Raw genomic sequence first — 12,789 nt, forward strand, 5'->3', positions numbered from 1 at the left:
TTTACCGAGGATTCCCAGCCTGACGACGGGGAATATTCATGAGCATGTGAATCCATGCCAGACCCCATGCTGGAGAATTTTGCAGTATTTCATGTGAAAGGCTGAACGTCCAAGCAATGCTTCAACTGTAGATCCAACACATTTTTCATCTCATCTAAGGATGAGTTGTGTTTTACAATAGTAGTAATCCTTTTAATACCATATGGAGAGATTTCATAGAAGATGGTGCTGGTGTTGAACCCAAGTTATCTGTTGGATTTTGAGGACTGATTTGAACTGGAGATAAAAAAAGGTTTCTCACATACCAGATTTTTGCTTAAATTAAACGATTTATCAGAAGCCAAATAGTCCTGACCAATGTGGTCCAAACTGGCCCGCAGTTAATGTTGACATGCTTCATGCTGCTGGCCCAATCACCCCGATGTAAATCGTTTCTGATGAGAATTTTAAAGTTACCGGTCTTGTTTTTTTTCTAGTCGAATAACCAGACAATGATAACCATCTTTGTTGCTTAAGAGTATCTATTGAATGTATTGGCACTAATATCACGTGACAGTGATTCAATAACAACCTTTTCTGTTGTAATTGGTAAATAAATGCCCACACACAGGGACACGCAGGACTCCTATTTTGAGAAGTCAAGTTCACAATAACAAACAGAGGCTCCAAAGACTCACAAGCACCGTGAATGAAGGATGCTCACAGTTCTCATCGGCTGTTTCAGCTGAGAACATTTGAGAAAAATGGGTTGTGTAATTCTTGTGGTCTGTTTTTTTGTATTGCCAACCCATAATTGGATCCGGAGTACTGTTCTATTCCTACTATTCACGATGATCAGAAAGTGCAAACAATTCAGAAATCTAATGTTTCCCGTGGACATGCATGAAATGGCCATCCAGTGCTGTTTTTACCCCTTTGTTTTCTGACTTGCAGTTATTTTCCCCATTAGAAAATTAAGAGCCAAATTCAAAGCATACCAGAATTGGATGGCCTTCTCAAATACTGCCAAAGGAAACATGAGAGCTCTGAAACATTGACAACCCCTCTAATTGGGTCTATAGTGTCTAAACTCCTCTTCCAGGTAGCTTCGTCGAGAGTTGCAGAGCTGACATATTAGAACAAACCCCTCTGATTTCATCTTGCTAGTCAGGAGGTTGAAATTCTTAGTATAAAACACATTTTCAACAATTTGATATTCTATACTCAATTAAGAATATCTGAATGTGTGCTTAGTTCGTAATATCAAGAGAGAAAGGAGAAATACATCAGACTAGCAATATCTGTGAAATCCATGATTCAAGAAAATATATTGTTCTATTTTGTATGTAATGTTTTGCACAGCTATTAGCAATTTGAACATTTAAACCTTTTGGTTTCTTTATTGTACTGTTTTCATTCTTTTTCAAAATGAGAAATATTACAGCAATAATCTTTAGATTTAGAATTACAGGTCATGTAAAAAATAGTTTTCCCTCTTATAAAAGAAGATATAGTTCAGCAAACAACACCATCATCTTTACCGTTAATTCATTAGTGAGGAAGACATTCTCTCTTGGGACATGCTCGATTTTTCCTGATCCAAGGTGACTGCTGATGGACTGTCAGAGAGACGATATAAAGAGTGAATTTATTACTTGCTTTTCAGTTTGAAAATTATGAGATAATGATAATTTTACATGGACAGACATCCATAGAATTTGCAGCATGAACAGCATTGACATTCAAGTATTTGACTGAAAAAGTACAAGTTCTACTGATGACGACAAGGAGGGAATCTCAGTAATTGATATTGTCCCTTATAGTAAATTCTATGGAGGGCTATGATTTAAAAAAAATGCCATTGGTTATGTGTCAGGTAGGAGGGCATGAAGCAAAGAGGATGTGCTAAAAACTGGCTTTCCAAGGCCCCCTAGGTGCCCTTAACAGATTTAAGAACTAGCTACAAAGACACCGGTTTACAGTCCAATTTAGTATTCAGAAGGGGAAATAAAGACAATATATACACTATGTTTATTGAGTTTATATAGCGCTTTACTCCAAAGCGCTTTACAGAATAACAACAAGGTACAATAATGAAAGAAGCATATTTATAAACATGAAACAAACCAGTGGTACAGTATGTAGAACAATTTACTTAAAAGGAGGGGCAGAGAGGGGCAGGGGGGAGGAGGTAGGTGAAGGGGGTGTCAATGTCTGATTTCAGATCAGCATGAGTGGGAGGAAGGGGGGAAGGAGGGAGGGGAAGGGGAGGGGGGCAGCCCCCAGGTGACGTCCTATGCCCCTGGTGGTTACAGTATCCAATATGAGGTCATCGGGAGGAGGGGGAAGGAGGGAGAGGAAGGGATGGAATTGAATATGGGTAAACATTTAATTTGGCATTTACTGTTGACACTTGACTGGAAAGTTTTGAGCATTACTCCTTATGACTGGTCATTGATGCTGGTGGGAGGTCACCTGACCACTGCCCCACCTACCCGCTAATCACTGCTAATATTTTTGCACCCGTTTTGTACTCTTCCTTAGCCCCACCCCTTTCCTCCCTTTTTTAAGCTACCTTCCAGCCTTTTTTTTTAATTTAGAAAAACAAGTTTGTCCAACAGGGCTTTCTCCAAATTCCATCTAAACAAAAACAGAGGGTTTGAAAAGGTTTCAGTAAAATATATGGGGATTTAGCAGACTAATACAAAATCTGTTTTTCCAAAATCCCAGATGTTTCATCACTACAGCTATATTCGCGATTAGCCCATTAGTCTTATTTTACCCATAAGCTTAGTCAGATCAATACTAACTTAAAAAGTGTCATTGGTGTCGGTCAGCACATAAGATAAACCTTTGTAAATTATGTCCATCTCTAGGTTACTCATGGCTTTGTGTGATAGATCTACTGCTAAAACATCTGCTGGGTGTTGTTTTTCCTCCTGCTACATATTATTCTAGGGAGCCCATCTCTCTGTTCTAGCCTCCTCTTCATCTGCTTACCGAAGAGTGAGGTGTTATTGGGCAGCCCTACTTGAATGTGTACCCCTCCCATGGTTGTCCCCTTCCACGTGTACTATCGCTCCCATCGAGGTGGATGAAACCGTGTCATTGTCGCTGATACTGCTAGAAAAATTCCAGTCAGTAGGGCATGGTTTATGAGGCTCCCATCTTCATCTGGGATGTACCTGTTGGGACCCAGGTGTTATGTCTTCCTTGTATTATTCACCTATGACATGAGGGTACACATTTCCATGTTTGTAGACTTGATGATCTTTTCTGAGTATCTGATTCTTCATTCCTAAGTTTGAACTCTATCAATTTGTTAATGGGCACACAGAGTTTGTCTACTTTCATTTTGACAGTCTCAATAATTGTATTATATTTGAGAACGTTTTATTTAGATAGATTAGTTGGAGGAATTCTTCAGAAACTCTTTTGGAAGTGTTAATTATCAGAATCATCCAGTCAAATGTGCATTTGTTAGACTTATACGACCTATGTTTGAAATATTCTACTTGTTCTAAGAAAACGTGTGGCTCAATCCTGATAACCAATCTGACAAGTGTTGCTTTACCCCAAAGATATTCCGTCATAGTAACACTGAATAATTCTGTGCATATCTACTTTTCCACAGTACATCTATTTAATTTCAGTCATCAGAACTGGTGGCCAGCAGTACTGGAGTGCTATCCTCCAGCAATCACTGGATCACTAGAATGTCCTCAACTAGTTCTTCAGGAAAAAATCCAAGAAGTTATTGTCCATCTTAATGCATTATATCCTACCTTGTTATATGCATGGAAGCTTTCTTCTGTTTTGTGATGAGTGTCACATAGGTTGCGGGTGATTTAGGTGGCATAAATGCAACTTTTCTTAACTCAACAAAAAAGACCTTCAACTGAGCTGCTAATCTCTGAACTTCATAAGACCCATACTGGGATATACCATGTAACGGCATTCTTTCCCCTTCCCTGTAACACCCTTTCCCCATCCTACCAGGTAGGATACTTAGGAACTTAACCCAGCTCCTTTCCTGACAAACACTTTCTCACCAGCTCACTGTGAGAGAAATTGGACCAACACCCGAGCCGTATACCTGACATGTCCCAACAGAAGGGTCAGGCAATTGCTGATCATTACACACACCTGACTTCCATCACACTTCCCCACACAGATAAAAGGCGGAACACGAAAGCACACTCTGAGCAAGGCAAAACACACGAGGAAGCAGCAGTTCCAAGATGACAGTTTGATATGAGGAGAAGGACGGCAAGACTAGTGAGGGTTGCAAGGAGGGAAGTGCCTTTGACCTTTTCGGAGAAAGCTACTTTCATGAACCCTCGAGCATAGGAAACATAAGACCAGGAATTAAAGCTGAAGAAAGGTGCATTGTGTGTCTGAGGTTCTCTCAGGTACTGAGGGGCTCTCACGCATCAATAGCCAAGGTGGGGAGGAGCGATTGCTGCTGTGTTACTGTCCTTGGCTCCTACAGCAAAGCAGCGCCAGTAGTCAGCACAGCCAGTGAGTCGGGGAGACTGATAACAGACTGGTCCATGTTAGAACCAAGGTTGCAAGCAGCAACACTGTATGAAGAAATCTGAAGAGAACAGTTTGTTGAAGCGTGTGCGATGAGCAACGCAAACCTAATTGAACATCCAAGGAGTGACTGAACGTTTTAAGCCAAGTCAGATACCACGTACACAGTGGTCCGGCATCACGTGGTGCTTATTCAAAGGTCTCTGTTAGGTATCCAACTGGGAGGTGGCAAATGGAAATTGTGAAATCGAAGTGGTCCTGCAACGGGTCAAGCTAAACCCTGTGTACATTCGAAAGACTTCGATAACTAATACAAACTGAAATTGGTCCGCGCCAAGCTGAGAGAGCTAATTGCGTATGAAGAAGGATCTGAGCCCAGCTGAGGGGGATCCAGGGTGAAGAGTGAATGACCTAATTTGAGTACTTGTAAGAGGAAAGGAACTGTGTTTGTTTTGGTACATCAGGCCCTCTGAATCAAGAGACTTGGGCACAGAAGGCCCTGATGCTGGTAATGGAACTGTGTCCTCGTGCCGAAGAAGCCTGAGAGTGCGCCATGATTGAGTGAACCACCTTGTCCCATGCTGAAAACGTGGACAAGGGAGGTCAATGGCCTGAACATACTGACATCATTTTTGTGAACACTTATTTCTGTTTCAGGAACACTACCCCACAGTATTTGTATTTAGAGGTAAGGATTGGCAATAGTTTATTTTTTAGTATAGGCTCTTTTATTTTGATGAGTCTCCACGAGGACTGCATTATTATTATTATTTGAGGGTCGTAGCTTGCTCCCATCTATAGATTTAGGATTAGATTGGCATTCATCACACCATTGTTACAGTTCAATAAACACCCTTGAACTTCGGTCACTTGTGTCTGTTTTACTATTGATACCATGCCTTCCTTACACCCCAGAGCGATGGCCCATAATTCGTTGTGGCTCTGGTTTGTGCATTGTATACCTTCATGATTAGATCGAGCAGTTTCCCCTGCACATTTGCATGAAACAATTTACCCCCCCACCCCATGCCTGGCGCATCTCATTCCTTTTATTGTTTATGTGTGCTGAACCCTTCCAATTCTCTGAGAACCTGATGCCCAGTTAATCAAACTCTTTCACCCTTGGTATTATGGTACTCTTGCTATACATCTTTTGCATTTCTAGTTTATTTTTCCGTCCGTCAGCACACACCATAATGGCAGACTTCAATGGGTTCATTTTCAGATCTAAAGCAGCCATAAAGTCTGTATACACATTGATCAATTTCTGCAGGGCATTTGATATCCGGGCGATGATCACTGTGTCATCAGCGTAGGCCAACAGAGGGAAGGGTTTATTCCTGACACAGGGTTAGTCTGCGCCTGAGGCAACCACGGCCCTGTAGATGTTACATCCAGGGGTACCCGGAATTCTTGTGCTCGTGCCCGTGTACATGCTTTCTTTCTGCCACGTTACCTGGCTGCACCATTATTGCAGCTGTGGCGTCTGTAACGCTCACCTGATTCCCACAGAGGCGCTGGTCCCGGCTGAACTGTTATAGTCTCTTCAATTGAGAAGCGTAGAGCTCGGATGACTCTCTGGACTGGGCTTCCTCTTATTGACCGTCTGGCTTGCAGGGTAATGTTTCTGCAGGCGGAAGAAAAAAGGGTTAATGACCGTTTGGCTGGACTTCCTCCTCACTAATCGCCAACTCTCCGAAAGTCCAATGTCCTGGTGAGCTCTCACCTTAGGCGTATAAATGCTGGGCTCTCCATCCTGCGATTTATGCAGGGGTGCGTGGGTTCCAGTTACGTCACTGGAGATCCTCAAAGTCTTTTGTGGCCTTAGAAGTGGCACAGGTGCTGAGATGCCAAAAGGTGATGCCGCCGTTACTGCACGAGCGGATGCCAGTAGGTATAAAGAGTTTATAGTCTTGAAGAGATGGGCACCTTTAATGAAGTCTTTGCATTGTCTTTTTCAGGTGCCTGGATGCTGAGGGCGTGGTCACTGAGAGTGCGACACGTGCGGTTGTAAGTAGGTATGGGAATTTCAATGACACCTCAATAATGTCCCTGGTTTTTTCTGTTTTCAGGTCTTGAGATGTTGCGGGCGTTTTCCCAGTCGCGGATGCACGTGGGGAAACACGTAAGTGTTAGGCTTTCTTGCAGTCTTTAATGGCACTTAAATAATGTCTTTTCTTGTTTTCAGGTGCCGGGCTGCTGCGGTTGAAGAGATCGTAATACGCGCACAAAAGCAGGTAAGAAAAGTAAACGCGGCCGCCTTCACCCGATTCCTACTTAACAATGTTCTTTGTCTTTACAGGTGCCGTTAGGCTGCTGAAGAGAAGGCCACGAAGAATCCGTGAAAGCACAGATGGATCAGGTAAGCGAGCGCGGCTGCGAACGTGTTGCAACTTGCTAACCTTATGTTTCTTTTGCTTGCAGGTTCTGCCGGTGTCTGGATTCCTGGATGGTAAGTATAGTTCTCGTGTCTTTCTTCCACAGGTTGCTGAGCTGAAGCTGGAGATGTCACTGGAATGCTGGAGGTGACTCGGTGAGCGTCCTGCTGCAGATGCAGAATAACGCGAAGCACGTTTTCCCAATCGGGTGTGGTTTAAATAGTGTTGGAGTGATTGGGTGTCTTCTTCCTCAGCCTCGCCCAGGTAAAAGAGTTCCTATGTTCCAGAGCTAAGGAGTGGCACCAGCCCCACCCAGGTAAGAAAGTAGTCCCAGTTCAGGGAATAGTTCCTCCCAGCAGAAGGCTGGGGACTTCATCCTGCCAGCATTTGCAAAGGTGAGTATGCAGCATGGTCTTCTACAGGTAGGTCCACCCAAGCACCTTTGCAAGAATTATGAGCCCGGCGCCCCTGGCGCCGGGACTGAGGTTCCTTATGAGCCTGGCGCCAGAGGCGCCAGGACATGGTCCAAAGGGCCCCAATAGGGGTTTGCTGGAGCCGGGGACGAGGGTCGTGAGCCTGCTTCCGGGGATGCTGGGCTTGACTTGGCTTCTCAGGAGCAGTGCTCATGACAGCGTTTGCCATGGTGACGAGTCACTGTGTCTGTTCCCATGGTGCATGGACGGCGTGTCACGTGACACGTCATGTGACTTCGGGCGCTACTCGGCTTCACAATCTCTGCCTCAAGAAGGGTGTTTAAATACTGCGTTCTCTTTACAATCACTGCTTCTGTTTGTAGTGTTTACTTCACCTTATCTTATCCATATATCTCCGGTACGACCTTGCTCTTTGTTTGGAATTCCCACTTGCCTCACGTTGTGTACCGTTCTGACCGCTGTTGACCCGGACTGCTAATTGCACTTCCTTTGCCTTACGCCTTGCTCCTTTGGTCTTTGCTGCTGCTGACTCCAGCCCGATTCCCGGATTCCTCTGCCTTACGTTTTCCTTCATTGGTCCTTGCCGCTGCCGACCTTGGACTGCCTCACGGATTCCTGCGTCTCGTCCAGGTACCTGGTAAGCCTTCATTGAACCGCTCTATTGTATCCACAGACTTCCTGATTCCTCTACCATACAGGCGTTCACGTACTCCTTACCTTCCTCCGCTTTACATACTGCTATCCGCTCTATATCCTCTATTGTCAACCCATGCTGATCAACATTCCATTACCAAACTTACTATCCTCCGGACTCCAAAAAAAGGGATATTTTCTACCGGACTACATTACAAGAATGCGCACACTCAGAGGAACCAGTGCACCAACCCGGATCTAGTGCGACCCTCGTGCCGCCCGGGGTATCCACCCTACTAACCTTCGTGTTTGTTATTTTCTCCCTGCCGTTGTTATTGGACACATTAGCCATTTCAGGGACTTATCCCTTTTCCTACACTGTTAAGCTGGTCTTCTCCTCATTGTCTCATTTAGTATCTTCTCCTAGTATCAGGGGGTAATTCAGGTTGTTGTTAATTCCCATATGAACCATATTCCTCCAAGCCCTGGCTACGCTCATTAAGGTACTTACTAAGAGAGGATTAGGGGATATTGAGTACCTTTCAACTGCCCGCCTTGTTTAACCTGTTGTTTATTCTTTCCTTATAGCTTGGGTTTCTGGCAGTACGTGTGTTCCCACCTCTTTTATTTGATTTACCCCTCGGTCTGTTACGTACATCCAGCAGAGGGGCGTATCATAGAAAAGAGCTCCCTCAAGTTGAGGAGGCCCAGGTTTAGGGAAACCTGGGCTCACGGTTCGAGTACCAAGGGACTGCTGTTCTTCACCTTTCCATCCAGCAAACCTTACAGTATAACTCCCAATGCCCCAGTCAGTGAGTTGGTGAGAAACAGAAGCCTTAACAAGATAGCCAATGGAATCACCAGATACCTTTGCTACTATCATGCAGATGGTTGCTCACCTTAGGACAGACATGTCCTCTGCACATGAGGCATTAGGTCAGCGCATCAACTCCCTCCAGGACATGGTAGCTTTGCCCCGTTTACAGGGGGTTGATGCCTCGGGGGGCGACGCCTCTAGATGTGGTTTTCCGCTTCCTCAGCAGGAACCCACCCCCATATTAATGTCCACAAAATGTCCACTGGCTCCCCCAGTGCGCTTTACTGTCGAAACAAAACAATACCAGACACTTATCAATCAGTGCAAACTGCACTTCCTTTGCTGCCCGTCCTCATTCCCTAACTCTACTATAAAGGTGGCTTTTGTCTTGTCTTACCTTGGAGGAACTGCGGCTGTCTGGGCAAATCCTCTATTAGAGTCCAATAGTTACGTCCTTTACAACTGTAATCACGGCTATGAACAGAGTATTCGACACCCGTTACACCACCCAAGCCACTGAACTGGAGTTTCTGAGACTTAGACAAGGGAACACTCCTCTTCTAACCTACTTAGCCAAGTTCAACCAGTTGGCTGCAGAGACCAACTGGCCCAATGAAAAGAAGTCGGCGGTCTTCTACCAGGATTTATCTGAAGAACTCAAAGATATCTTGTCTACAGTGCCTGGGGTTCCTACCTCTTTTGGGCACTTGCTGGATCTAGTCTCACAGATTGATGCCTGTAGGGGTGAGAGAAGGGGAGAAAGGAAGACAGTTTGGGTTCTCACTCCACACAAATCTACGGTGCCTCAGCTGCCTGCTCCAGAGCCTATGCAAGTCGGGGCCATTCGACGACCTCTGACTCCAGCACAAAGGGAATACTGCAGATCCCACAACGTGATCATGTATTGTGGCTCCTCCGAACACTTGTTACAATACTGTACAAAAAAGCCTAAAAAGAAGGTGGGAAATGCTAAATCCCGGCAGTAGAAAGAGTCCCTACGCCGGGAAGGCCCATTCTGAACTCTTCCATTACAGGTCCTGCTGTCCTTTTCCATCTCCCTGTAACGTTTATGGTCGCAGCCGGTGTTCCTTTTCCCACTTAGTCTATTATTGACTCTGGGGCCACCAGCAACTATATGGACTACCAATTCACCATTACTTCGGGTATACCAGTAGTGTCCAAGGCTCAACCTGAGGCAGTTAATGCGGTAGATGGCACTGCCCTTGTTTCAGGCTTAGTAACACAAACGGCTAGCATTACTATGTGTACTCCTGAGGGTCATACAGAAGATATTTCATTTGACCTTATCAAGGCCCCTCAGTATAAAATCATTCTAGGTCTTCCCTGGCTTCAGCACCACAATCCTGTCATCGACTGGGCCTTGCGCCTGATTCAGTTTCCTTCAACGGTGTGTAACAGTCAATGTCTGCTCTCACACGGATTCTCTGCTGGAACTCCTTGTCAGGCCCCTGTAGCCACATCTTTTATTGGGGCCGTTTCTGGCATTTCAGGCATTGGCATTCCCCCGGCGTATTCAGATTTTTGGGATGTTTTTGATAAGGGAATGGCGGCGACACTTCCCCCGCACCGGGTCTACAATTGCCCAATAGATCTGGTACCAGGCGCTAAGATACTATCGGGACGGGTATATTCCCTTACTCTCCAAGAAGACAGGATACTTAGAGTACATTGATAAGGCGCTGGTCATGGGATTTATCCGTCCATCAAAAGCCCTGGCAGCCGCTCCACTCTTTTTTGTACCGAAGAAGGAGGGCGACTTTTGGCCTTGCATCGACTATAGGGCCTTAAATGCGGTATCTATAAAGAACCAGTACCCACTTCCCCTGATTTCGGTACTTCTCGACCAATTGGGATAATCCCAGATCTTTACCAAACTGGATCTTCGGGGCGCATACAATCTTGTAAGAATGAAGGAGGGCGATGAATGGAAAATGGCGTTCAAGACCCGATTTGGTCTATACGAGTATTTAGTCATGCCCTTTGGGCTCTGTAATGCTCCTGCGACATTCCAAGCATTTATGAATGATGTCTTTCATGACATTTTGGATCAGTACATTGTAGTCTACCTTGATCACATCTTAATCTATTCTCCCTCAGTAGTAGACCATATACAACATGTACAAACCGTTTTGCAGCGCCTGCGAGAAAATCACCTGTTTGTGAAGGCCGAAAAAAAATAAATGTGTTTTTACATGTTACTAAAGTGGAGTTCCTAGGCTACGAGCTGACTAACCAGGGCATCCGTATGAGCCTGTCCTAAATCAAGGCTGTCCTGGACTGGCCTATGCCAAAATCATTGAAAACCCTGAAGTCCTTCCACAGATTCGCCAATTTTTACAAGCATTTTATCCATTCCTTCTTTTTCAGCACCTCTCACAGCCAAAGTCCTGTTCTCTTGGTCTCCAGAGGCACAGACGGCTTTCGAAGTGCTGAAAGAAACATTCTCTTCAGTGCCGGTATTGCAGCACCCAAATCCTGAGCTACCATTCTTCGTGGAGGCTGATGCCTCGGGATTCGCTATAGATGCTATCCTTTCCCAGCCTTGTCCCCATTTGGGCGAGATCCATCCTATTGCCTATTATTCCAGAAAATTAACTACATCCAAGAGGAAACATACAATCATGGAAAGTAAACTCTTGGCAATTAGAGATGCCTTCTTCGAGTGCAGGTACCACCCTATTGGGTGCCAGCCATCCGATTACAGTATACTCCGACCATCGGAGCCTCCTGGCCTTTCAGTCCATGAAATGCTTAACCGCAAGGCAGGCCCGTTGGCACCTTTCCTTTTCTCAATTCCAGTTCTCCATTACATACCGGCCTGACAAGCTCCATACTTCTGCTGATGCACTCTCGCGTTTACACTCTGAAGACGCCCCATTGCATGGGGAGCCGTCCTTCCTTCTGCCTAACAGAGTGATATGTGGATGCACGGTTCAACCGTCCCTACGGTCCCTCATTTTGGAATGGGTGTTGTCGCACCCAAATGAGGTCGCTCAACTCAATTTGGACATGGTCCATGGTCTTCTGTATATCCAAGGTTGGGTGTTTGTGCCACCCACGGAGGCCCTCAAACACGCTCTTCGCTGGGCTCACAATTCTAAACTTGCAGCGCATCCTGGACAAAAGAAGACCTTGCAATCCCTGCGCCGCTGGTCGTGGTGGTCGTCCATGTCCCGTGACGTCACCGACTACTTCTCTACTTGCTCCATCTGTGTGCAATGTAAATCTGCCAGGTCTAAACCAGTGGGCCTTCTGCAGCCTCTCTGTGTGCCATACAAACCCTGGAAGATTGGCTCTGGATTCTGTGGTTGAACTCCCCACAGTCAGCGGGTTCAACATCATAAGAGTGGTTCACTATTTTACGAGAATGGCGGTGTTAGATCCCTGTCTGGGTCTCCCGACGGTACCTGCTCTGGCCAAACCCTTCCTTGAAAACATCTTCTGGCATTTCGGTCCGCCTTCCATTATTGTTTCGGATCGAGGCACCCAATTTACATCCTGATTCTGGAAGGCTCTGACAGCAGCTCTTCTGATAGATGACAGATATTCTTCATTGCACCATCCTCAGACGGACGGGCAGACGGAGAGGACCAATGCCACTCTGGAGCAGTACCTCAGATGCCTGTGTCTTCAGTTTCTAGGCAATTGGCTGTCGGCACTACACTCCGCGGAATTCGCATTTAACAACTCGGTGCATTCGGCTACTGGGGTGTCTCCTTTCTATGCTCTCTACGGCCAGCACTCGCAGTGTTTACCGTTGGATCTGGCTCTTCCTGACGACAACCCTGCCGCGCAATCCTGTGTTCACGACTTGGACCAGCTACACAGAGATGTCCGTTCGCACCTTCTGCGTGCCCAAGTGCGGGCCAAGCGGTATGCCGATGCCCGTCGTACCCAGACCCCAGACTATCGCGCAGGTATGCAGGTGTGATTGTCCACTCGTAATTTTCGTATACCCATGAAAATGTCTTTACTGCCTCACTTTGTGGGA

General features: G+C 45.7%; 1 protein-coding gene across 1 annotated transcript in view; it reads right to left on the reverse strand.

Moving 5' to 3' along the window:
• The window catches only part of AK7 (adenylate kinase 7), a 1,456,966-nt gene that overhangs the window by 864,291 nt on the left and 579,886 nt on the right, over positions 1-12,789 (reverse strand). Inside the window, exon 9 of the mRNA XM_069637722.1 lies at positions 1,521-1,598. Within this exon, the coding sequence (XP_069493823.1) occupies positions 1,521-1,598 (78 nt within the window). The remainder of the gene's footprint in view (positions 1-1,520; positions 1,599-12,789) is intronic.

This window comes from Ambystoma mexicanum, chromosome 14 (genome assembly GCF_040938575.1).
Source record: "Ambystoma mexicanum isolate Mex_15411 chromosome 14, UKY_AmexF1_1, whole genome shotgun sequence".
Classification (NCBI taxonomy): Eukaryota; Metazoa; Chordata; class Amphibia; order Caudata; family Ambystomatidae; genus Ambystoma; species Ambystoma mexicanum.